Source organism: Protomyctophum parallelum, assembly GCF_964188405.1.
Source record: "Protomyctophum parallelum genome assembly, chromosome: 12".
NCBI lineage: Eukaryota > Metazoa > Chordata > Actinopteri > Myctophiformes > Myctophidae > Protomyctophum > Protomyctophum parallelum.
In genome coordinates, this window is record NC_139712.1 from 19,005,212 (window position 1) to 19,027,655 (window position 22,444).

The 22,444-nt window shown below is 42.1% G+C and overlaps 3 protein-coding genes across 5 annotated transcripts in view; 2 read left to right on the forward strand and 1 right to left on the reverse strand.

The window, feature by feature from the left end:
• Positions 1-939, forward strand: part of irf9 (interferon regulatory factor 9) — a 10,419-nt gene extending 9,480 nt beyond the window's left edge. Inside the window, exon 10 of one of the 3 annotated variants that reach the window (XM_083778545.1) lies at positions 627-939. In XM_083778545.1, coding sequence (XP_083634671.1) covers positions 627-743 — 117 coding nt within the window. In that variant the 3' untranslated portion in view covers positions 744-939. The remainder of the gene's footprint in view (positions 1-626) is intronic. The other 2 variants (XM_083778546.1, XM_083778544.1) reach the window with 2 other exon arrangements.
• Positions 940-3,311: 2,372 nt separating this feature from the next.
• Positions 3,312-9,327, reverse strand: emc9 (ER membrane protein complex subunit 9). The gene is made up of 6 exons (XM_083778547.1): positions 9,154-9,327; positions 7,262-7,478; positions 6,605-6,681; positions 5,125-5,194; positions 4,794-4,888; positions 3,312-4,362 (listed from the first exon to the last, which is right to left on the reverse strand). Exons 2-6 carry the CDS (start codon positions 7,454-7,456, stop codon positions 4,182-4,184), a joined length of 618 nt encoding a protein of 205 aa, XP_083634673.1. The 5' UTR covers positions 7,457-7,478; positions 9,154-9,327; the 3' UTR covers positions 3,312-4,181.
• Positions 9,328-13,235: 3,908 nt separating this feature from the next.
• The window catches only part of ezh2 (enhancer of zeste 2 polycomb repressive complex 2 subunit), a 28,516-nt gene continuing 19,307 nt past the window's right edge, over positions 13,236-22,444 (forward strand). The window contains exons 1-3 of the mRNA XM_083777934.1: positions 13,236-13,608; positions 19,834-19,957; positions 22,259-22,387. Coding sequence (XP_083634060.1) covers positions 19,841-19,957; positions 22,259-22,387 — 246 coding nt within the window. The 5' untranslated portion in view covers positions 13,236-13,608; positions 19,834-19,840. The remainder of the gene's footprint in view (positions 13,609-19,833; positions 19,958-22,258; positions 22,388-22,444) is intronic.

Here is a 22,444-nt window from a genome sequence, read left to right on the forward strand (position 1 = left end):
CACTCACACACACTCACTCACTCACACACTCACTCACTCACTCACTCACTCACACACTCACTCACTCACACACTCACTCACTCACTCACTCACTCACGCACGCCTCACCGATGGTTCCGATCCAACTGTTCTTACATCAAATCGGTCAACAGAACGGCAGCATTTCATGCAAAGATAGCTGAAAGATCTGCTGTGATGCTTTGCATATGGGCACCCTTACAGGAGGGAGGGGAGATTGTTTCTCTTTCATTTTTCCCTAACTGGTCCAGGGATCACTTTCTCAGACACAACATAGCTTTTCTAACCGTGAGGCTGTCGTTACTCAAAGATGGATAGATTTAGGATCTATTGTCCTCACAGTGCACACACTGGCAACATGAAGCCGTACGGAACCCCTTTTGGTGTTAGCATTATGTTATGCTTTAGCTAGCAGATATACAAGCTCATAGCACGCCACAAGCTTGTAGGTCTGCCATTTTTTTTTAAATCAAAGAACGACTGAGAAAACTGTCAGGATGTAGAAGACATTTTTAGAATCTGATCTCAGGTCAGAATGGGTTAAAGGAAGGATGGGGTTGGAGGGCTGCTGTTGAAGGTACTGATCCGTTTGTGTCTCTGTGTTGCAGATCACCCTGCCGTGGGCCCAGCAGCAGGTCCAGGAAGCCCAGACCTTACATCTCTTTCAGACGCTGGCCGCCAGCCCGCTGGGAGAGTTCACTCTCAACCTGGTCGCATGCCCCTGAGAACCCAGGTTCCACTGATTTGTACTTCGTCAAACGACCATGTCTTATGACAAATATGTGGTTCTAGCCATCTAGAAGAGGGTCTGTGTGTGTGTGTTTGTTTAGCTAATCTCGCAACCAGCTATGGTTTGTTGAATACTTTAACAACGTTGATAACGATACACTAAGTAGAGTCACAAAACACCCCCAGAGGGTTTGTTTACATTGTGGTCAGCACATTATTCATTGTATCAGCCCAATGCAGCTGCTAGTACATATTCTTCACATATTGTGAATTTGCGTGTGTTTCACATTTTGTGGGAAGCCACACACGCCGTTAGATACTGTCTTGTATCAGTTGAAGTAATTAATTTTGCCAGATGACACGGTCATGTGACAAAGTTATAAATGAGCCTCCTGGCATTGAGGAACGCTACAGTTCAGTTCATCTCATGAATCAGCTCATCCGTCTCGGGTTGAGGGTGTGCACGTGACGTTGTGCACGTCAGGTATGGCCAGGTATGGCTCTGACTTAGTGTTCCTTCGTCATGCACAGCTGAGCGGTTCAATCGCTGTTGCCCTTCAGTTCTTCTGTTCCTGCCATTGTTCCTGCCATTGCCATTGTTCCTGTTCATTGAACCGGTTCAGGGTGTTTCCACTGGAAATCAATTGGTTCAGAACCACTAAAAGTTGGTTCGGAAATGGAACCAAAAAAAAGACTGCTTGTTCTGTGAAACCAATAAGGTTCCAATAATCTGAAATGGAACCAGTTCTAGAACCAAAGTTCTTTTGGTGGAAAAGAGGCCTCTGTGCTTGAAAGGCACTACTGACTCATACCTGTTATTACTTAATAGCGTAGCCTCGGCCGGGAGGCCTGATAGGGGAATATGATACCTGTCAAAGGTGAACTTTTACAACCACTGCCAGTTATGCAAATATTTCCTTCTGGTACAAATTACGCTCCAAATGAATCTTTTTCTACACACACCGTGCTCAGAACAATAGTACAGGACCGGACACTTAAAGGGAAGGGTAACCGGAAGTCTCACCCCAAAACACGCTCGCCACCATTTATTTATTTTTCTTTTTGCGCTGACCAATGACCACATGCTGGGGCCATTCTTGTATTTGTTTTACCGATGAATAACATTCAAAATAAGTTTAGGGTTTGGCATAGTTTTACTGAGGTTAAGTTTAGGAATAGGGTTAGGTTTTGGTACAGTTTACTGAGGTTAAGGTTAGGAGTAAGAGTAGGTTTAGGCATAGTTTACTGAGGTTACATGAGAATACCTTTTCGAGGTCACCGGATTTGTGCCCGGGGCGTTTTATGCAACACAAAACTACAGTAGGCTATATACACAGTCATGTTGACTATTATTCAAACTATAATAGCTTTTCATTGTTAACTTAAAAAAATGTCTGCTTTAGTACTGCACCACAGGGTACAGATGTACCATCTTTTCATAGATTTGAATACTAGTAGACCACTAGACCGTAACATATTATCATTACATACCGTATACCATATTCAGCCGGTCATTGTAATCACTTCTTATCTGCTCATATTCTCATTACATATACCATAATTATTGTCATTATCAGGTATGTAATCACTTCTTATCTGCTCACCTGTTACATAAGAGAAAGAGATCTATTCCAAAGTGTCCACTGTGTCACCCCTAACCCTCTGAAGGGTGGCGCAAATAGGACTTTTTAAATGGCCGTACAGCACTTCATTCACTGGTTGAATTTTAGAGAGACAGATTTCAAGACACCTTTTACCGCGTGGCCCCTTGGCTGTCTTTGTCCGCCTGCGACTAATGTCGCCAACCACTGGACCCGATCAGATTCAGTGCCAAATTTAGTCCCCGGAATTTGTTTTCTTTTCTTTTATCGAATAATCTCAGATCAACTGTCACTTCCACAGGGAAGTCACAGCGTATGCAAATGTTTCCAGCCTGAAAGTGGACATGCACATTTTGGAACACATCTCTTCAATGTTACAGAGATGGACCCAACAATTTAACAAACCACCTTTGTGTTAAAGTGAACATCTGTTTTAACCACTTCAACCTTAGCCTCCCTATTCAAATAGATTTGGTGTAGACTGGGCATTAGTGGACTTGTGGGTCCTTTGGGACCCCGGTCAAATATAGGGTTTAAGAGGTTAATCCATTTATAAAAAATCTTTGTCTTAATTCATGTAAGACACACACACACACACACACACACAAATGTGACATGTTTGTTTGTGGTAGGTTTGATAATATTAACCGTTGGTATCAACTGTCAGATATGGCTGATTAAATACTTTGCGCCAAACGCACCATACTGTAATCTTACAGTAGCAGCAGCAGCAGCAGCACTACTCAAATAGATTTGTAGCGCTCTGCATCGTTCCATATTATAGCTTTCCAATAACATATAACATATTATGCTCTTTATCAATTAATTCTATTTCTAATCCATTCATATCTCACCCGTTTCTGTGGCTCGACATAAGAAAGAGAGATGTGTTCCAAAATAAACTATCCAGTGTTCACAGTCACACATACCAAAATACATGTACACAACATAAATGTACACAACAATGACTTTCAACATGGCATTCCTATTTTGGGACGAAAGTTTTTCAAAGAAATAGCCTCACATTATTTGTGAGCTTGTAGATCGGCTGTTTTGTGTGACAGCGCTGTACGGAAAAGTCTAAAATAAATAGGGCTCTATGAATAGTTAATTCATTGGTTTTACAACACTTTGACAGTTACAGAGTTAATAGTTAAATACACTTTTTCATATTAAAATGAAAGTGGACGAGCAAATAACGTTTTTGGAACACATCACGGCTTCTTCAATTTCATACAAATGGACACAACAAACTCTTCTCCATGTGTATGGATGTCATTAAGTTTTAATTCATTCAAAAAAATCATCGTTTTAATTCATTTAAAACCTACAGTACGCACGCTGGAGGAATGTGAAATGACACGCACTGGACGCTGTACACATGGATCAAACACCGAAAACAGACCACCGACAAGCTTGTGTTGTGAACTTGTTGATCGGCTATTTTCGGTTATTAGTTATTCAAGGGGCTCCTTTCACAAATCAGAGATTAAGATTTCGGCCTGACAAAAATGTTTCCGATGCGAGACTTTATTTCGCTTTAATTCATGTCCTGTGGCGTCGTTGGTAGAGAACGCTGTGTCTGCAAAACTACCAAGATGTAAATATTTGTAATGTTACTGTATTTATGCATGTACTGTACTCATTTCATTTGTCGTAAAACACAAAAGGCATTAAAAATAAATGTGTTATTTCTCTAAACCTATGTTGACACGTGTTGATGTATAACAGTTAGTGATAATCTCAGAATGTTTTGCACATCGGAGAAGACTTCAAGTAAAATAAATCTGGGATAGATTTTTACAAAGCTATGCTAAACTAATACTTCTTCTTCTACACGTTTCCATTGGCCGGCGACGCCAGCTCCGCTATCTTGTTGTTCAGCTTCTGATTTGTCCAGTCCTTTGTGATGTCGTCCAGGTGAGTGTCAAAATCCACCAATAGCGCGTGGTCTCCGGTGTCCAGGATCTGACCGGCTATGGCTCGAGTCTCCTCCCACTGTCTCAGCATTATCCTGGGGGTCACATGACATGGCCACAAGTTACTATTCGTCCTCTGAGGAAATGTATCGGGTTTAACCCCTTTTGGTGTTTTAAGCATTGTTATGCATTAGCTATTGAAAAATAGCAGATTTACAAGCTCATAGCGCGCCACTCGATCAGCTATTTTTTTTAAGTCGTCGTGAAAATGTGGCACAAATCTTTGAATATATATTCTTTCAGAGCCAACGTTTTTAACTCAAATCTTTGCTTCTGAGGGGTTCCTGGAATAACATATTTTTAGATGGGGGCCGGTGGCAAATGAAATATGATTTTTGGGGTCCTTGACATGAAATATTGAGCACCACTGATACAGAAACATGTCAGAATTTAGAAGATCTTTTTTTATTTCAACGTCAGGCCTAAATGCCTGGGTTAAGTGGTTTTGAGTGAGATAAGCTCTTACGTGTGTTTGTCTTTGAGGGTCCATCGTGAATCCTTGCGCTCGTACATCACTATAGGAGGAACCCGGTCGTCTGGAGACATTTTGGCACCGTCAATCTGAATGTGAAATACAGACGGTCATGATCAACACTACATCTGAAATAAATGTCTAACCTGCCTGCTTGCATGCATAGTTGCATACATACATACATGTGTCCAAACAACAAAAATACCATTCTTACCATTTGTGGTAACACAATTGATATTTTTTGCTTCAAGCTTAGGGTTACAGATGGCAAAAGAATGTAAAAATGCTGTGTGTGTCTGTGCATGTGTACGTGCGTGCTGCTCACCATTAACAACACAGCACTGCTGAACTGCTCCGCGATCTTGTCGGCTATCTTCAAGGCGCACGGCGTGGGGCTTCACGGTCAAAAAGGAAGAAAGAGGAACGTTAAAACTTTCTGACACTTTCTGACCTCGGAGACAGTGTGGAAGGCAGAGTGGATACAACTCAAAGACCCTTCCTTGGGCAGCTGCTAATGGGTGGGCATTGAACCTTTTCTTGTAACCACCGCGCTCTAACATCTGGTGCGCTATCCTATCCACTTAGATTAACCCATTTTGGACTGAGGTCGATTAAAAAAAAAGGCTTCAAAATCAAAAAAAAATCTGAAAAACCCATGTTTCTATGTCAGTGGTGCTCAACCTTTTTCATGTCAAGGAATTATCTCTATTGGGCCACGGACCCCCCATCTCAAAATATGTAGTTCCAGGGACCCCCCCAGAAGTCAATATTTAATTTAAGAATGTTCGCTCTGAAATATATATATTCAAAGATTTGCGCCACATTTTCACGACTTAAAAAAAATAGCAGACCTACAAGCCTATGAGCTTGTAGATCTGCTATTTTGGTTAACAAACATTATTTTGCTGCTACAGTGGTTGTAGTTTGTCAACAGTCTCAACTGCTCTTCTATTGAGACATTTACTGTGTAGAGCATGAGCCTGTGGTTGGGTAGGACACCTACTGGTTGACAAGTGGTACTGTATTTACTCAAAAACCAAACAGGCTTTCTGTATTCGCTCAACAGTAGCCTGGTTAATAAACCAGACTAATATCGCACGGACCGCGGGATATTAGTCTGGGGAGGCTCAGCTTGGATTTAATTTCCAGGGGAGCGGGTTGAAACATTTTCTCTTTGCTGCAATTGGTCAGAGCTACTGTCAGTCAAAGGTCTCAAGCATTGAAAGTCACTACCAAAGCCCGCCCATATTGCATACCGTGTCCCGATTGGCCGCCCCATTTCTCTGGTGTAGGAAATGGGCGTAACCAGACCGTAATCCGCCGGCAGGCAATTTATTTTTGCCAACGGCTGATTCGGTCTGGTTTATTAACCAGGCTAGCTCAACAGTAGATGGAGGGTAACCTGACTCCGCCAGATGGGGCAGCAGAGAGTACACTGGGGAGGACAACCTAGAGAGAATAGATTTTTAACTGTGGTGCAAACCACTTCCTTAAGTGAGTATGTGTGTGGGTCCCTGCCTGGCTGGCTGGCTGGGTATGTGTGAGCACGAATACAGCATGGTTGTAACTCTGTCCGTTTCAGACGTGGGCCGGCACCCTGGGTGCGTTCCTGTGGGGACCCCCACACGGAGTTGCACCACTTACTTCACACGGGTGTGATTTTTTCCCCCCGCTTGAGCGGGGGACCCGGGTTTGAATCCTGAGTAGGGAATGGAAGCTTTAAGTCAACTTGTTCTGTCTCACGACTTATTGCATCGACTTTGTCACTAATTATATCGGCAATGGTGGAAATCCTGGTCACTGACCTGCTGTCTGCTAAACAAGCATTGGCCTGGTAGTAGCCGACTATCCTCTGCTGCGTCTGTGAACACCACACGTCAACCTGAGATGAAAGAGAAACAACGTCTGTGAACACCACACGTCAACCTGAGATGCAAGAAAAACAATGTATGCCATTGATTAAATGGGGTGTTGAGAGAGCGGATGAGAAGGAGTCACATCAAAGAATATTACAATTACACATCCCATTTAGTGACTTGGTGTCCACTTCATACACCTTCCTGTGCTACAGGAAGGTGGATGGAAATTAAGCTCCACCCCCGCGGCTGACTGCCGCGGAGGAGAGCGTTTCCGGGAATCTGCCGCGTGGGTGGAGCTTCTTTTCCATCCACCAGCTGTCTAAAAAAAACGGAAAAGAAGCTGGCCGACAGAGAAAACGTCCGCGGCTGTCGGCTCAGGTGTGGAAACCCTGGATAGGGGACTGAAGAGGAGCACTTGGTTTTGTTGCTTACCTTAGCAAGGCAAGTCACATGAGCCTCAAGGCTGTGCACAATGACGAGGGTGTCCGTTTATCATACTAAGCAAAACGAGCGCCCCTACCCCATTTCAGCCCATCACAAGCCGAGTACTCACCCCCATGTCCAACTAGGAAACAAAATGAACCAATGGTAGCGTAGTAGTACCTGTGTGAGGGCCAGCTGAGTGATGGGAGCCAGAGACAGGTGAGAATGAAGAAGTGGGACACAGTCTGTGATTAGGACGGCGCCACCTTGTGAGCTGGGGGACAACAGCAGTCCGTTTACGCTGCACCGCGGGAACAAAGAGGCGTGAAGGTACATCTTTACGTAGGCACGACAGGACAGCTCCACCTCACCCATGACTGAGAGGCACAACACACAGCTCTGGAAACGGTAAACAAAACACACACTTTATTTCTCAACATTTTGAAGATGGTACCTGAAAAGGTATTTTCTTTTCTATATCACTCAGGAGTTGCCCCTGAAAGTGTATCTTAATTGTAAGATATTATATAAATTGTAACAATTTATTCATGTATTTTTAAATTATTTGAACACAAAACTTGTATGGGACTCCCTTTCACAAAATCTTTTCAGGTAGTGATCTGCAGGCCAAATTCATCATTCATTTGGAGATCCCTGACATGAAACTTTAGAAAAGGCAGTGATGTAAATAGGTTTTCAATGTAATGAGTCCCGGGATGCAGGGATGGTCTTTTAGAGATGAGTCCCACTTCAACAATGTTAGGAGTCATATTTTGCCATTTTTGGTTATAATGTTGTTATATTCATGTAGAAAACAAGAAGAAATGATTATTATAACTAAAGCTAGCAAAATTAACTAGAATAAAAAAACAGTACAGTAGTGCATCCCGTGGATGCAGAGGTCGGTCGTTTTATTGCATCCCTTAACTATAAACTGTGTTTTGGGATGCAAAATCCACCTGTCCACCCTCGGCTGACAGGTGGATCTGTGGACAGGTGGCTCTTAGCCCCTTTCGGGAACCTTGTTTACCTTTTCTGTTAGAGATGATTGCCAATATTCACTCCAAATGACTCGATCGGTGATAGGTAATTTACCCTATCTGTGATCGGCAATTTTTAAGTGGTATAAAAGTCAGATATATAGTATATAATTTTTCCCTCCCCACACACACAGGAACAGTTTTGACATATCATTTGGAAATATTCAAATTTTCCCCTTAAGCATCGGTATCGGCCGATCATGAGAAAAACAATTATTGGTGATCGGTCCCCAAAAACCTGATTGGATCATCATCCCTATTTTCTATATTTGGGGAGACAGTCCCAAACTCCAATACAGAAAAGGTTAACAAGGTTCCCGAAAGGGGGGGTGGTGGGATTTATTTTTTAATATATCGTTTTTATTGGGGACAGGCTCCAAGCAGTACATCTGACAAGAAAATCTTTGCACATAGTCACCCATTTTTTTTTCTTTTTTACAATCATCACAAACATCAGCAAACAACGTACACCCCCCCCCCCCCCCAAAGAAACAAGGACAAAAGTAAATAAAAATAAAAAATAAAAGTAAAAACACAGGTCACATCATGGATGGGGGTGGGATCTATTAAGAAACTGCTTATGTTTGCTGCAGTAGGTCATACTCAGAGCCTTCTCTCTGTGTGTGTGTGTGTGTGTGTGTGTGTGTGTGTGGGGGGGGGGGGGGGGGGGGGGCAGGCTATATCATATGTATGTATTGTATGTATGCCTTGGTGCGAGACTATCTATCATACTATGTATTTTAAAGATTGTGTCATATGTCTATCAAAATCGATCAAATGCATCCTTCTAGTACCAACACAGTAGCTCCGTTTGGAAGTTCACTCTCCGCTAGCTCTGGTCCATAACGTCTCAGAGCTAAATATCGGACAGTGAGGTTCCAAACGAACCTACATACCGGTACATCATACATCCTGTGGAATGCATCCATACAACATCTGCATGCATACACTGTCACTGAATCAAAGGAAAAGCAGAAAGCTAACACCGTTAGCATGCTGGCTAAGCGAGCAGGACTGTTCGCATATTCTTACCTCAAAGAATAATTGATTAGATTTAGATGTTTACAATACACAGCCTCCAGAAATGACTGATCACTCTGCGATGCTGCATCAAATATTATTATTATTAATAATAATAATAAAACACTGAATGATGATGATAACGGTTAGCTATGGTCTTCACCTGTCAACTGCAAGCTACTTCCCTTTCCCCGCCCACAACAGAGCGCTGCCGTAGTTTGATTGGTCACCATGTCCTCGTTTTAATATTTGATTGGAGGGTTGAGGTGTCAGCCATTTCTTCAGCTGCTGTGTCGAGTTTTGTTTAACAATAGTGCTCCTCCTGGTGGATTGAGTGTGAACCGCGTTTTTAGTCTCATTTCCAAGACTTTTGTTGTAAAGCTCTCTCATCGTTTCTTTTCCTGCAAAATAATCTACTATCATCATCATCATCATCATCATCATCATCATCATCATCATCATCATCATCATCATCATCATCATCATACTATAATTCTAACAATGTCTGTCTGTCTGTCTGTCTGTCTGTCTGTCTGTCTGTCTGTCTGTCTGTCTGTCTGTCTGTCTGTCTGTCTGTCTGTCTGTCAGAAACACCGCCTTATCTCCTCATTGCCTGCACCAATTTCACACAGGCATTGACCATATGAATATGGAGGTCTTAACGAAGCCCTTTTTTCGATTTGACACATTAATTATTAATAATGAATTTATTAGTGAATTAAAAACGCACCGGACCCAGTACCCCCTACGGCCACAAGGGGGGCAAATATCTCACAACGGGTAAGGGCTAGTAATAATAATTTAAAAAACATCAGAAAATGTCAAATATACATTTTTCAGGAAATTAAGAAAACATTTTATTTAGAAAACAAAGCAATACTGCCTCAGTGCCTCATCAAAGTTGGTGTTGTGACTATATATTGTCAATTACTTGCATGAGAGGGGAAGATGTGGTGGAGTTAGCTGTTTTAGCAGATAGTTTGTCTGAGGGTCCAAGGAGTTAAGAGGTTTTGTCCGAAGCCCCTTTTAATACTTTCCATTGGTTCAATTGTTTTCACAATGTATTGTATCAGTATCAAAATCAATATTATATCTTGGTCATTCAGTACAATGGCAGGTGTAAGTATCAAACAAACATTACAAAGCATGGGTCAAGGTCAAGTTTATTTATTTATATATCCCAAGCTGGGCAATTCATTTTACAGCAGATAATAAAAGCTCTAAAAGACACAAATTAATACAGTAAACATACAACGACAACTACAGACTATTAGATTATTACCTTTAAATATAAAGTGCAACTAGAACCAAAAGTGTAACTATACATCTATCCTCACCACCCACCCCTGAAACTGCACTGCAGCTATACCTCCTCCTGCTTCCCCCATTGATGGCCCGGATGGAGGTTGGTATAAAACTGAATTTGTAGCTGTTATTTTTAGTAACAGGGGTCTTTAACCACTGGCCTGAAGGCAGTAATATATTTGCGGCAAGACGCCCTGAGTCTGAGGACGAGAAGCGACCTTGTCCGTGGCACTCATCTGCCTGGGTGACGGCAGACAGCAGACTGCTGGGCGAGCGCTGGTGCTTTGGCATGGGGTGTCAGATCAACATATGGAATGAATATATGTACTGGCCATATATGGAGCGTGTCTTGAGTGTACACAGGGTTTGAGGAGGTCAGATCAACATGTCAGAACAGGAAGGACGGGTGAGGAAGGATCAACATATGGAATGTCAGAACAGGTCAGCTCCATATATGGAGATCTAAGAGGGTTTGAGGTCCAAATAGTTGGACCTCAAACTGGCTCCATATATGCAGATCTAGGTGATGATCCAGTCTTCTCCATGTAACACAGGGACATGACACAAATACCATTATGGACATTATTATTTGTGGTTATTTATAGTCTTGCTGTTTTAGGGTTGGAAGTGTTTTAAATGGTAGATTTTATTTTTAACTTTTAGACTCCTCTTGTCCTGTTTTACTGCTCACTTCTGGGGCTGACCTACATACATTTCACTGCATTTTAAAGATACTACTTTACCTGTGACAATTCTGACAAATAAAGATTGATTGATTGATTGATTGATTGATGTATGGCTATCCAGGGTTAGATAAGGTCAGTGTTGTGATGTTCATATATGGAGATAGCCATATATAGTGACGTGACGTGTCATGAAGCGTGATGTCACGAGGTGTGACTATATATGAAGACGTGATGTCACGAGGCGTGACCATATATGAAGGTGTGATGTCATGTCACGAGGCGCGACCATAAGTGTGATTTCATGTCACGAGGCGTGTAGGTGTGGTGATGTCACAAGGCGTGACCATATAGGCGTGGGGTGACTAACTAGCGATGCAGGGTTTCATAGTAAATGTGACCTACTGTCGCAATAATAAATAGGCTACACAGTAAATATTAATAGCTTCAGGACCACAATGGAAACAAGGCCTTCTTGTGTTATCCTTTTGGTATACCATTGTATACCACTGTAATATGGTATTTGCAAACTGTTAATAAAGTAATAAGTCAATCAAAATCCTATATTAATACTAATGACAACACTCTTGACATGTAATTTAAGTACAGTACAGTAGGCCTACTTATTGTCACAGACTGTCACAGAGTTTGACAGTACTGTAAACCAATGTTACAAAATAAAGCTGAATCTGATGTTGCAGTGGACCTGAGTGACTGACCACCACGTAGCGAAGCTGGTGGGCTGGCCACTGGCCAGCGTCTGTGGCTGTCAACCAACTCATGTATAGAAAAGGGAGCCTTCCTTCGTCGCTCTCAGCCCGTAAACTCGTAGAAGAGGATGGACTTCGTGGATGTCAGCCAATGAACGTTTAGCAAAGGAGGGGATTTATAAACTCAACGACCCTTTGCCGGGTACAACACAACCCCCCCCCCCCCTCCCCCCTACAACTGAACCAAGGTACAACCGGTACAGCAGCTAAATCTAAAACATCATCAAACGAAGCCCGCTTGACTTTCAGCCTCTCTATGTACTTTTATGAACAGACAATTGCAGCTTTATTTAAATACATATGTATATACACACAAGGACAAGTTCATTAATATGTCACAACAAACTATATCACTGTCTGCAGAGCTCCTCCGTGCTGTTGTAGTGGGAGCCTGGAGGGCGGGGGCAGGTGGAGGAGACATGATATATCAAGAGGTGACCAGGTTTATTTGATAATAAATAACTCAAACGATAATGGGATTTGTTGACAAATGACCCTAATATGAGTCAACACAAAACATCACTCGGAGTAGTCAATAATAGCATATACATTGATTGATAGATTACAGTGATACAGGCCAAAAACAAATACGTTGTTGGGAAGAAGAAAAAACAATAATACGCAATATGACAGCACTAAACAAAGGATGTTTTGATGTCAATGTTTGGTTATTTTAGATGTCATAATAATCATTGTTGTTATTAAATAATAAAGTAATAAATATGAACATCAGTTGATTGAGAGGGTGGGTGCACGTGGAACAAAATTAAACCATTGTTTCCATATCCACCATTTCAGAGTTAAATTTGACTATGTATGTGCATTTCAATGTTTGGTATATTAATAAATGTGAGAACAAAGGGAGAGAGTCTCCATCCACATGTCCCCCCCGCCCCTGTTCCAGGGCCCCTGAGTCAGCGCGGGCTGCCCATTGGTCAACCCCCCGCGATACGATCCGGCCAACCGCGCGGGCGCACAGTGACACTCCTGAGCAACGTCACCGCCGATTGGCCCAACCGTTTGGCGCTCGCTGAACGCGGCGCCGCGTCACCGGGCTCCCCGCAGCACCTGCGGGAAGCCTCGTTTCTATTTACAGCTCGGCGCCGACGTCCGGGTCCAGGGCCCGCCCACCGTATCCGGTACGTTTCCACGCACACACACCATGGAGCGCGTGCGGACCGTTTCCGTATTCGCCCTAGGGCGGAACCGCGAGCTGCGAAGTGAATCGACCCCAAGTCTAGTTGAACGTGCGGTAGCCGGTAGGCAGAGAGGAGGAGGAGGAGGCAGCCAGTCCGCGAGTCGAGAACACTACACTATTTGCAAAGGAGGAGAGAGAGAGACGTTTGAATCCTTACCGAGGCGGAAACAATATCATTACAATTACATTAAACATTTTATTTAACCGGTAATAACAATAAACGGCGTTTTAACCGGAGCTTTACACCGGTTTTAACGGAGAAAGGAGAGCCGCGCGAGCTGGAGTCTGGCTGGAGGAGGAAAGAACAGAGCCGGGTTCTGTTGTGTGTTGTATGTGCCGGCTGTTGGAAGAAGAACCACCAGCCAAGAGCTAGCAGCACAGCTAACGAGCTAACAGTGTGTTCACTATAACAAGCAGTTCATTCATCTATCAGTGTTGTTATATTGATATTATTATTGTTGTTGCATAGCTGAAGCAGTGCGTTGGATGAGGACCGAGTGTCTCTTCAAACGTAAGTGAAATGATTTTTGTTTGTCGCACGCGCGCGCGCGCGTACACACACACACACACACACACACACACACACACACACACACACACACACACACACACACACACACACACACACACACACACACCGTTTTAACGCATCTGTTGTAAAAAACAATTGGCTCCTTTAAAAAAAAGGACCCATGAGCTGTGTATTTCAATTAAGTTTATTTGTTGTTCAAATAGAGGTGTGCTTGTTTTGTTTGATCATTGTTTGTGTTCCTTTCAAAGTATTTCTACTTTTAGTTTTTTTTTTGTCATTATGTCAAAACAGTAATTTGTCAAATGACTGTTGGGACTTTGAGTAGGGTCAATTAGGCATGCACCTTTCACCCTGTTATGTATGTCTTTGTCTTGTATATTTGATGTTCTCTTGGACTCCTCCAAGCAGAACCCAATGCTACTGAAGTTTCTGACATTTGTTAGACCCAGTGCATTGGGTCCTGTTCCAGCAGTATCCTGCCACCTGGTACGCGGACATACATAAAACATAAACAACATGGATAACGCCTGTCTGCGCTCTTTGACAACATTCTTTCGTGTGAGGGTTTCTGAATATGTGAAGTATAAGTACCCATACATGCCGCTGCGAATATCTCCTGTGGCGCGGAAGCCGTTAAGTATTTTTAATCTTTGTTTGACCGATTTGGTCGCTTTGATTCTTCTCTTCCTTCCTTGTTTATTGACACCTCATTGTACCGCCTATCTGGCTAGCTAGTGGCGCTATAGCTATAACAGAGCAGATCAGACGCAGGGACGTAGCCGGCACAAGCCAACCGCACACCGGGAGGCGGTACAATAAACGGTAAACAAACAAGAAGAAATAAAGCGACCAAATCGGTCAAACAAAAATACTTAACGGCTTCCGCGCCACAGGAGATATTCGCAGCGGGATGTATAGGTACTTAAAGTTCCCGAATTCAGAATAACGCAAACAAAAAAAGTCCGTCAAACGCTGCAGATTCGATCTTAGAGAGCATGTTTATGTCCGCGTTCCAGAATTCCCATACGAAAATATAGTCATGAACAGGGACCCTACATAAAACTCATAAAAATTTCAGAAAAGCTTTATGTAGGGTTCCGAGAGGGGCTAGACTCCTGTCTGACTGACAAATGACAACCTCATTTTAAAGTACTTACTTGTTACTTACCTAGTTTCTACCTACCTTAATGTAACTCTGACAGACAGTGTACAATTCAAACACTGATAATGTCACTGTGTATATGCATAAAGCATGCATTGAGAATAAATAAAATAATACAAAAAATATGAAATTAAGCAGATGCATTGAAAAAGAAAAGCACAACATGAAAGGAATAACGTTTGAATTGCAATTTATTGTATGTTCAACTTTTTCCTTCTCAACCAAGTAATTTTAAACTTTTGTACAATTAAATACATTTGAACAATGTAGTTGAATTCATACATTGAAATGGTACTCAGACTGTGTTCTCTCTCTGCTAAGGCTTTAATGATCACATGTTCAGTGATGAATGATGCGCTCTAGTGTTGATGTTTGTAATGTAAACAGAATTTATCCATGGCTTCTTCACGTCATCACTGCTGTCTTGTGACTGTGAGAAAAGATAAATTTAAGGCTCATTCATAGTCAGAATTCTCGGTGGTGAGGTGTCCACCGCTCCGGTGGTGAGGTGACCACCGGAGCTGAAATAACATTGAACGGTGGTGAGTAAAAACAGAGAGAAGGGCTGGGGCGGTGGCGGTGGTTTGCTCTTCACCGCGGCTCGTGACGTCATGATGTAGTTCGGTGGTCACCTCACCACCAAAACTCCAGACTATGGATGAGCCTTTTAACGGTTCAGGTAGCGCAAGTGTTGTTTTTTTTCCTTTGTTGTTAAAATGATGTATTAAACAGCTCTATATTCTGATAGTCCTCATTGGCGTGCCGTAGAGGCATAGACTATATCCACAAGGATCTGAATATATTAGTGCTTTAACCTTTAAAGTTTTACAAACATTTTGTTTATCCAAATCGCCCATTTATAACCTAAGTCATACTTTGAGTTGACGTGGACGGTGGACCCCCAGGGGTGGTCTTTATTGGGTCCTCTCCTTTTCCCCCTCAACCTACCAATCTACAAGCGCTATTTTCAGGAAAATGTTCAACCCCAGAATAGTGGTGATCTGGCTAAAGGCACAATCTGTGATCCAAAAGTAAACAGTCAAAAATAACATGCATGTTTTCATGCTGTTTCTGTTGTTGATTCACAGGAGCTCTTGAAATAAATACCACAAATTCTAAACCAACATGATGTAGATGCATTTTGGCTATTAATTGTTTTGCAGCAGTAAAAGGTGTATTGATGTTGTTAATATATTAATCATTGTAACAACACTGGAATATGATGATATACCTACCCTACAGTATATATTCCCATTTAATTTATGGAATTAAAGGGATTGTGTTGGAATAGTTCTTGTTTTTTTTAGGTTTTCTAATCAATTGCACCCAAAAAACATGAACTTTTAACATTCAGTAGATTTTCTGTGATCTGGGGTTTTCTGGCTCAAACAGGTGCTCTGATTTGCCGGCAGTAAGTGACATCACTTACTGCAGTGCAAATCCCATATATGTCAATGGGATTTGCCAGCAGATGTCACTGTTTCACTGTGTTGCCTGTTTTCATTGTAGCTCAAAAGGCCCAAAAAACCCCAAAGAAAACTTCAGACCACAGAAAATCCACTGAATGTTCAAAGTTCAGGTTTTTTGGGTGTAATTGAGGTCATAAAACCTAAAAGAAAAAAGAAGAATAAATGAAAATGAATGTCATAAAACCTTTAATACTAGCATAGTAGCGTCCCATCTGTGCCTGTTTGACAGTTTGATAGGGTCGGTTGACTGAGTGACAGTAAGATCATTTTGAGAGAAATAATTATGGAAAGACCCACCAGACCAGACATTGTCTAATTGTAAACATTTACCCCAGGTGACATCGTTACGTCACGTGAGATGAGCATTTGTGACAGTGGAGTTGTAGCCTGCATGAATCACTTGGCTGGTGGTATAAATATACTTTTAAACTCTTGAGACACCAGTGTAGACTAGAGTGCCACTGCCTATATAGAGCGTCGCAGTCCCTCCCCCTTTCAGAATAACGAGTGGCCCAGGAAATGGTTCTCCATTCATTTTCTCCATAGGCTTTTCCTAAAGTATTTATTTAAAGACGGTTACGCCGCGGACAAAGCCAACTCGGATCGTGACAAATCATGACAATGAATGTTTGAACACAATGTTTTGGGCCGATCAAATAATTTATAAGAAGAAAAACAACAAAAAGTGTTTATTATAATTATTTGTTTGGCCCAAAACATTGTGTTTATTGTCATGATTTGTCACGACAAGAGTTGGCTTTGTCCGCGGTGTAAACGTCTTTAAATAAATACTTTCTGAAAAGTCTAAAATGAACGGCGATTTCTTTTCCGGGTCTCTCGAGGGGGCGGGACTGCGACGCTCTATACTGTATACTGTTTAGGTGCCAGTGGTGAGAGATGGAGAGAGAGACAGTAAACATTCAATGTGTGCTCTATTATTCACATCACAGGTTTCCAGGCATAACAAATATCTGTGTGTGTGTGTGTGCGTGTCTCTCTCTCTCTCTCTCTTCCTCTCTTTCTTGTTCTTCCTGGAAAGACTAGACCTGTACGTGCCCGTCAGCCACCGGCCTACTTGGGAACGATGCAACTTGGGAACCTAATAATAATATACGTTCATAGCACCCGTTTTATCTGTCAGCCGGTGTCCCACATGGAGATCTGTGTATGTGCCTCAGTGCCTGTGTGTGAAGACTGCAAACTGAAAAGTGTAGTTGGCAATCAATTCGGCCCACTGGCAGAGCCTGATTGGTTGAGCCTCAATTGGCTGAGGCAGAGGCTGGAGTACTCGAGTAAATGTACTTTAGTTACCGTCTACCACTGCCAATTCCTGGCAGTCCCGTCTGTTCACAGGAAATTGGACACGGTGACCGGCGTGATTGGAAGGGGCCAGTTCGAGGGTAGAGTACTATTTGTTCATTGGCAAAGAGACACTTAATGGCATATTCCCTTCCTTTATGCTTCTTTATAAACCAATTAGATTATTAAGATGAAGAATGTGTTTTTAAAATGGATCAATCTGGTGTTCTCCTTCGAGTTACATAACCTCCGCCTGAGTGACCATAGAACTGGAATGACTAGATCTGAGTGACCATAGAACTGGAGTGACTAGATCTGAGCGACCATAGAACTGGAGTGACTATAGATCTGAGTGACCACTGGAGTGACTAGATCTGAGTGACCATAGAACTGGAGTGACTAGATCTGAGTGACCATAGAACTGGAGTGACTAGATCTGAGTGACCATAGAACTGGAGTGACTAGATCTGAGTGACCATAGAACTGGAGTGACTATAGATCTGAGTGACCATAGAACTGGAGTGACTAGATCTGAGTGACCATAGAACTGGAGTGACTATAGATCTGAGTGACCATAGAACTGGAGTGACTATAGATCTGAGTGACCATAGAACTGGAGTGACTATAGATCTGAGTGACCATAGAACTGGAGTGACTATAGATCTGAGTGACCATAGAACTGGAGTGACTATAGATCTGAGTGACCATAGAACTGGAGTGACTATAGATCTGAGTGACCATAGAACTGGAGTGACTATAGATCTGAGTGACCATAGAACTGGAGTGACTATAGATCTGAGTGACCATAGAACTGGAGTGACTAGATCTGAGTGACCATAGAACTGGAGTGACTAGATCTGAGTGACCATAGAACTGGAGTGACTATAGATCTGAGTGACCACTGGAGTGACTATAGATCTGAGCGACCATAGAACTGGAGTCAATGTGTTTACTGGTTAAATAAAAGTTTAAAAAAATAGTTTAAGTGATGTTTTTCTAACCAACTCCAACCCTTCCCCTTTCTGCTACACTCGCATGATCCAAAAGTAAAGGTTAGATTCGATCTAAATTGATCTGGAATATAAATATATTGATCTGTCACAGAAACAGGAGCATGTATGACTGACAGCCCCTTAGGACGACTCACGCTGAGAGCTTGTAGAGTTTTGCAACTAACTAAGTATAATAAATAAGGCTTGATGGCCTTAAATAAACGAGCGACAGAGAAGTTAGAGTAATGCTTCCTGTTAGACTTGTGAACCAAGTGAAGAATAAAGACAAAGTGTGGGAATTCCCCCGGTTTAGCATTGTATCATACAATATCATATCATGAGTCATTTCTTGCAATGTGAATGTATGAGAGCAGAAGAAATGTGTGATTTAAAGTGAGAATCTGTCATTATGCCTGGCCTGGGCGTACCGTGTCTTGTCTGTGACCACGGAGCGGTACATTAATTAGATGTTCCCTGATCTCATTGTGTATACAGTATATTCCCAACGGACACAAGGAGAATGGGATTGGCTTGAAGTTGGTTCGGTAGTTTCAGTTTGGATGTTTATGAGGTGTGCTGTGCTCATGGAAGGGGGCAATTAAATCCAGACACTGACCATCATCCTAGCAAAATTGGAAGCCAGGGTCTGTCACACTCGGTTAAAGTAACATTCAGGATTGTTAACTAAAGTTTGTCTACTCAACCACCCGTGCCAAACCCATCCTAAACAACATTCTGTGGAACAAAACGGAGCCAGACCCATTTATTGTTTTGGTCATTGTTTTACTTATTTTGATGATTTCAGTATCTGCAGTTATGTAGCCGATGAGTCCTGACTTTTAAATGATTATAATAAATAAATAAAAATATTATATATTTATATATATTTTCTTACATGTTTAGGCCTGTCACAAAGATGCAAAACCGATATTAATTAATAATACTATATATCTGATTGACTTTTATACCACTTAAATGAGTCGTTTGGAGCCAATCACCTCTAGGCTCAGTCCATATTTTCACCACTTTACACACTGTACAAATGTACGTAACCAAAGGCGTTGGTTACATTTTTCCATCCATGCACCCCATGATTCTGACGCTCTCCCTGTGTGTGTGTGTGTGTGTGTGTGTGTGTGTGTGTGTGTGTGTGTGTGTGTGTGTGTGTGTGTGTGTGTGTGTGTGTGTGTGTGTGTGTGTGTGTGTGTGTGTGTGTGTGTGTGTGTGTGTGTGTGTGTGTGTGTGTGTGTGTGTGTGTGTGTGTGTGTGTGTGTGTCCTCAGGGAGAACATGGTGCTGACAGGGAAGCGTTCGGAGAAAGGCCCCAGCTGTTGGAAGAGGAGGGTGAAGTCGGAGTATATGAGGCTCAGGCAGCTCAAACGCTTCAGGCGGGCTGACGAGGTCAAGGTGGGTAACTGACTGTCAGTGGTGGAAAGTAACCAAGTACTTTTACTTAAGTACTGTACTGTACTTGAGTACACTTTTGAGGAATTTTGTACTTTACTTGAGGATTTCCGATTTCCAATACTTTCACTTCTACTCCGCTGCATCTCGGAGCCAACATTTGTACTTTTACTTAATTATAATTAATTGAAAACTTTAGTTACTTTGGAGATTTTAATTTTGATTAGAACCACTTCAACCCTACACATTTTGGCCATTTGAAAATAGCCGATCTACAAGCTCACAATGCGACACATTGTGAGCTTGTAGATCTGCTATTTTCAATAGATTTTGTACACATTTTGAACTTGTGAAATGGCACATTCTGCACAATGAGTACTTTTAGTACTTTAAGTACATTTTGTTACATTTCGATACTTTTACTTGTAACAAAGTAGTTCTGAATTGCAGTATTTGAGTACTTTTTCCACCACTGGTAACTGTAACCCGAGACTCACATTTACACCGATTTTAATCACGTGAACCCTCTATAGCATCCCTATCCATGCAGACAACAAATTGTCGACAATTTGTAAACGTAGACACACAAAAGACATCTATGTAGGAATCATAAAAGAACAGCTCAATGTTTACAATGACGATGACCAAACCGCTGACTGTCTTTTGACTTTGAAACATTAGCCAGAACCGTTGTGGGTCTGTGTACTGCCTAAACCCAGAACCGTGGGTCTGTGTACTGCCTAAACCCAGAACCGTGGGTCTGTGTACTGCCTAAACCCAGAACCGTGGGTCTGTGTACTGCCTAAACTCAGCACAAACGGTCACGCCAGCCTCTCGTCTATCTAAACGAGCCAAAACACACTCCACATTCATAACATGACTGAAAAACAGCAGCTTTTTTCCCTGTGATTCAAATGAATTGATCGTAAACATTGAGCTGTTGTGTTTCTTTCTCTTCTGCACCTTATCTGTTTTACTTATTTTGTTTTATGCATCCTAATAGTATAATTGTTTGCTTTGTTTGATGTTCTGTGTAAAGCACATTGAATTGCCTTGTTGTTGAAATGTGCTATAGAAAAAAACGGCCATGCCTTACCTCAGGGTACCCCAATAGGCGGCCCGCGGGCCATTTGCGGCCCACAGAGCGCCCCCTTGTGGCCCATGAAAGATTTTTTTTAAAAAATGATTTTTTTCTTTTTTTTTTTTTTTAAGGGTCCCAGATATAAATGGCATTAAATGGGGGTCAGTAGCCTATGCATGTCAAACTGGGCATCCTTTTCAAATGGGGTCTTGCCCTGAAAATGAATTTTCAGGGCAAGACCTCGACCTCGCGCGGGCAGACTCGGCCCCCAGCCTGGTACGCTAGTCAAAATATGGCCCTTGAGGAAAATTTATTGGGGAACCCTGCCTTACCTTATCCGTCTGTTGAGAAGGCACCTTAATATACCGGTAAATGATTAAAGGCCAGAGAAACAACAACAAAGCATGAGTGACGTAGACAGGTAGACAACTGGTTCCCAAACTTTTACATGTCAAGAACCCCCAAATTGACAATAATTAGCCCCGCGGACCCCCATTTGAAAAGATATGCCCATAAGAGAAGATGTTTACGGCTCTAGGACCCCCTGTTTGACATGCATTAGTCTACGGACCACCATTTAATGGCATTTCTATCTCTGGAACCCCCAATTTATACTGTAAAATCAATGTTATTTTAACTCTGAGAGTGTACAAATGGACAAATGGACAATGTTAGAATAGAAAACACAATAGAGGTGTGTGTGTGTGTGTGTGTATTAGGGGTGTAACGATATAGTAACTGCATCGAAAAATCGATTTTAATTTAAAATTGAATGGAACTCTGAAACGTGATCAGTAACAATACGAAGTACATCTTTGTGATGACACTGAGATGTACTTCATAATGTTACTGATCAGGTTTCAGACCTCCAGTTCTAGGCAACACAGAATGGGGGAACTTTATTATTTCCACACAACAACTCTAAGGTATATTAATGACAGTAAAATGTTGAAAATTAGTGGTTTGTTCGTTCTTTCTTTCTTTCTTTCCTCTGTCTCCTCTTTCTTGTCTATTCTGCTTCACTCTCCACTCCAACACTTTTACTATCCTCTTTCTCTCCTAATTCTCCTCTCCATTTTGTATTTCTTATTTTAACTTTTCTCATCTCATCTCCTCTCCTTATCTCCTCTTTCGCTCTCGTCATCTCCTATTCATCACCTTCTTGTCTTGCTCTCCTCCTTCCTTGCGTCCTCTCCTGATGTCGGGTGTGTTGATGTTTTCAGAGTATGTTCAACACCAACCGTCAGAAGATCTTGGAGAAGACTGACATCTTGAACCAGGAGTGGAAGACCAAGAGAATCCAGCCTGTGCACGTCATGACGTCTGTGGGGTCCCTACGGGGAACCAGGGAGGTCAGACCTGTCACTCCATTAAACACACACGCAGTTGCGTGTGCGCACGCCGCGCAC

Excerpts from the sequence above, each read along its gene's own strand:
- emc9 (XM_083778547.1), bottom strand. The coding sequence starts at position 7,456 with ATGGGTGAGGTGGAGCTGTCCTGTCGTGCCTACGTAAAGATGTACCTT. Across the intron at positions 6,682-7,261 it reads CTCAGCTGGCCCTCACACAG|GTTGACGTGTGGTGTTCACA; the intron begins GTACTACTACGC and ends CTTTCATCTCAG. Across the intron at positions 5,195-6,604 it reads GCTTGTTTAGCAGACAGCAG|CCCCACGCCGTGCGCCTTGA; the intron begins GTCAGTGACCAG and ends TTGACCGTGAAG.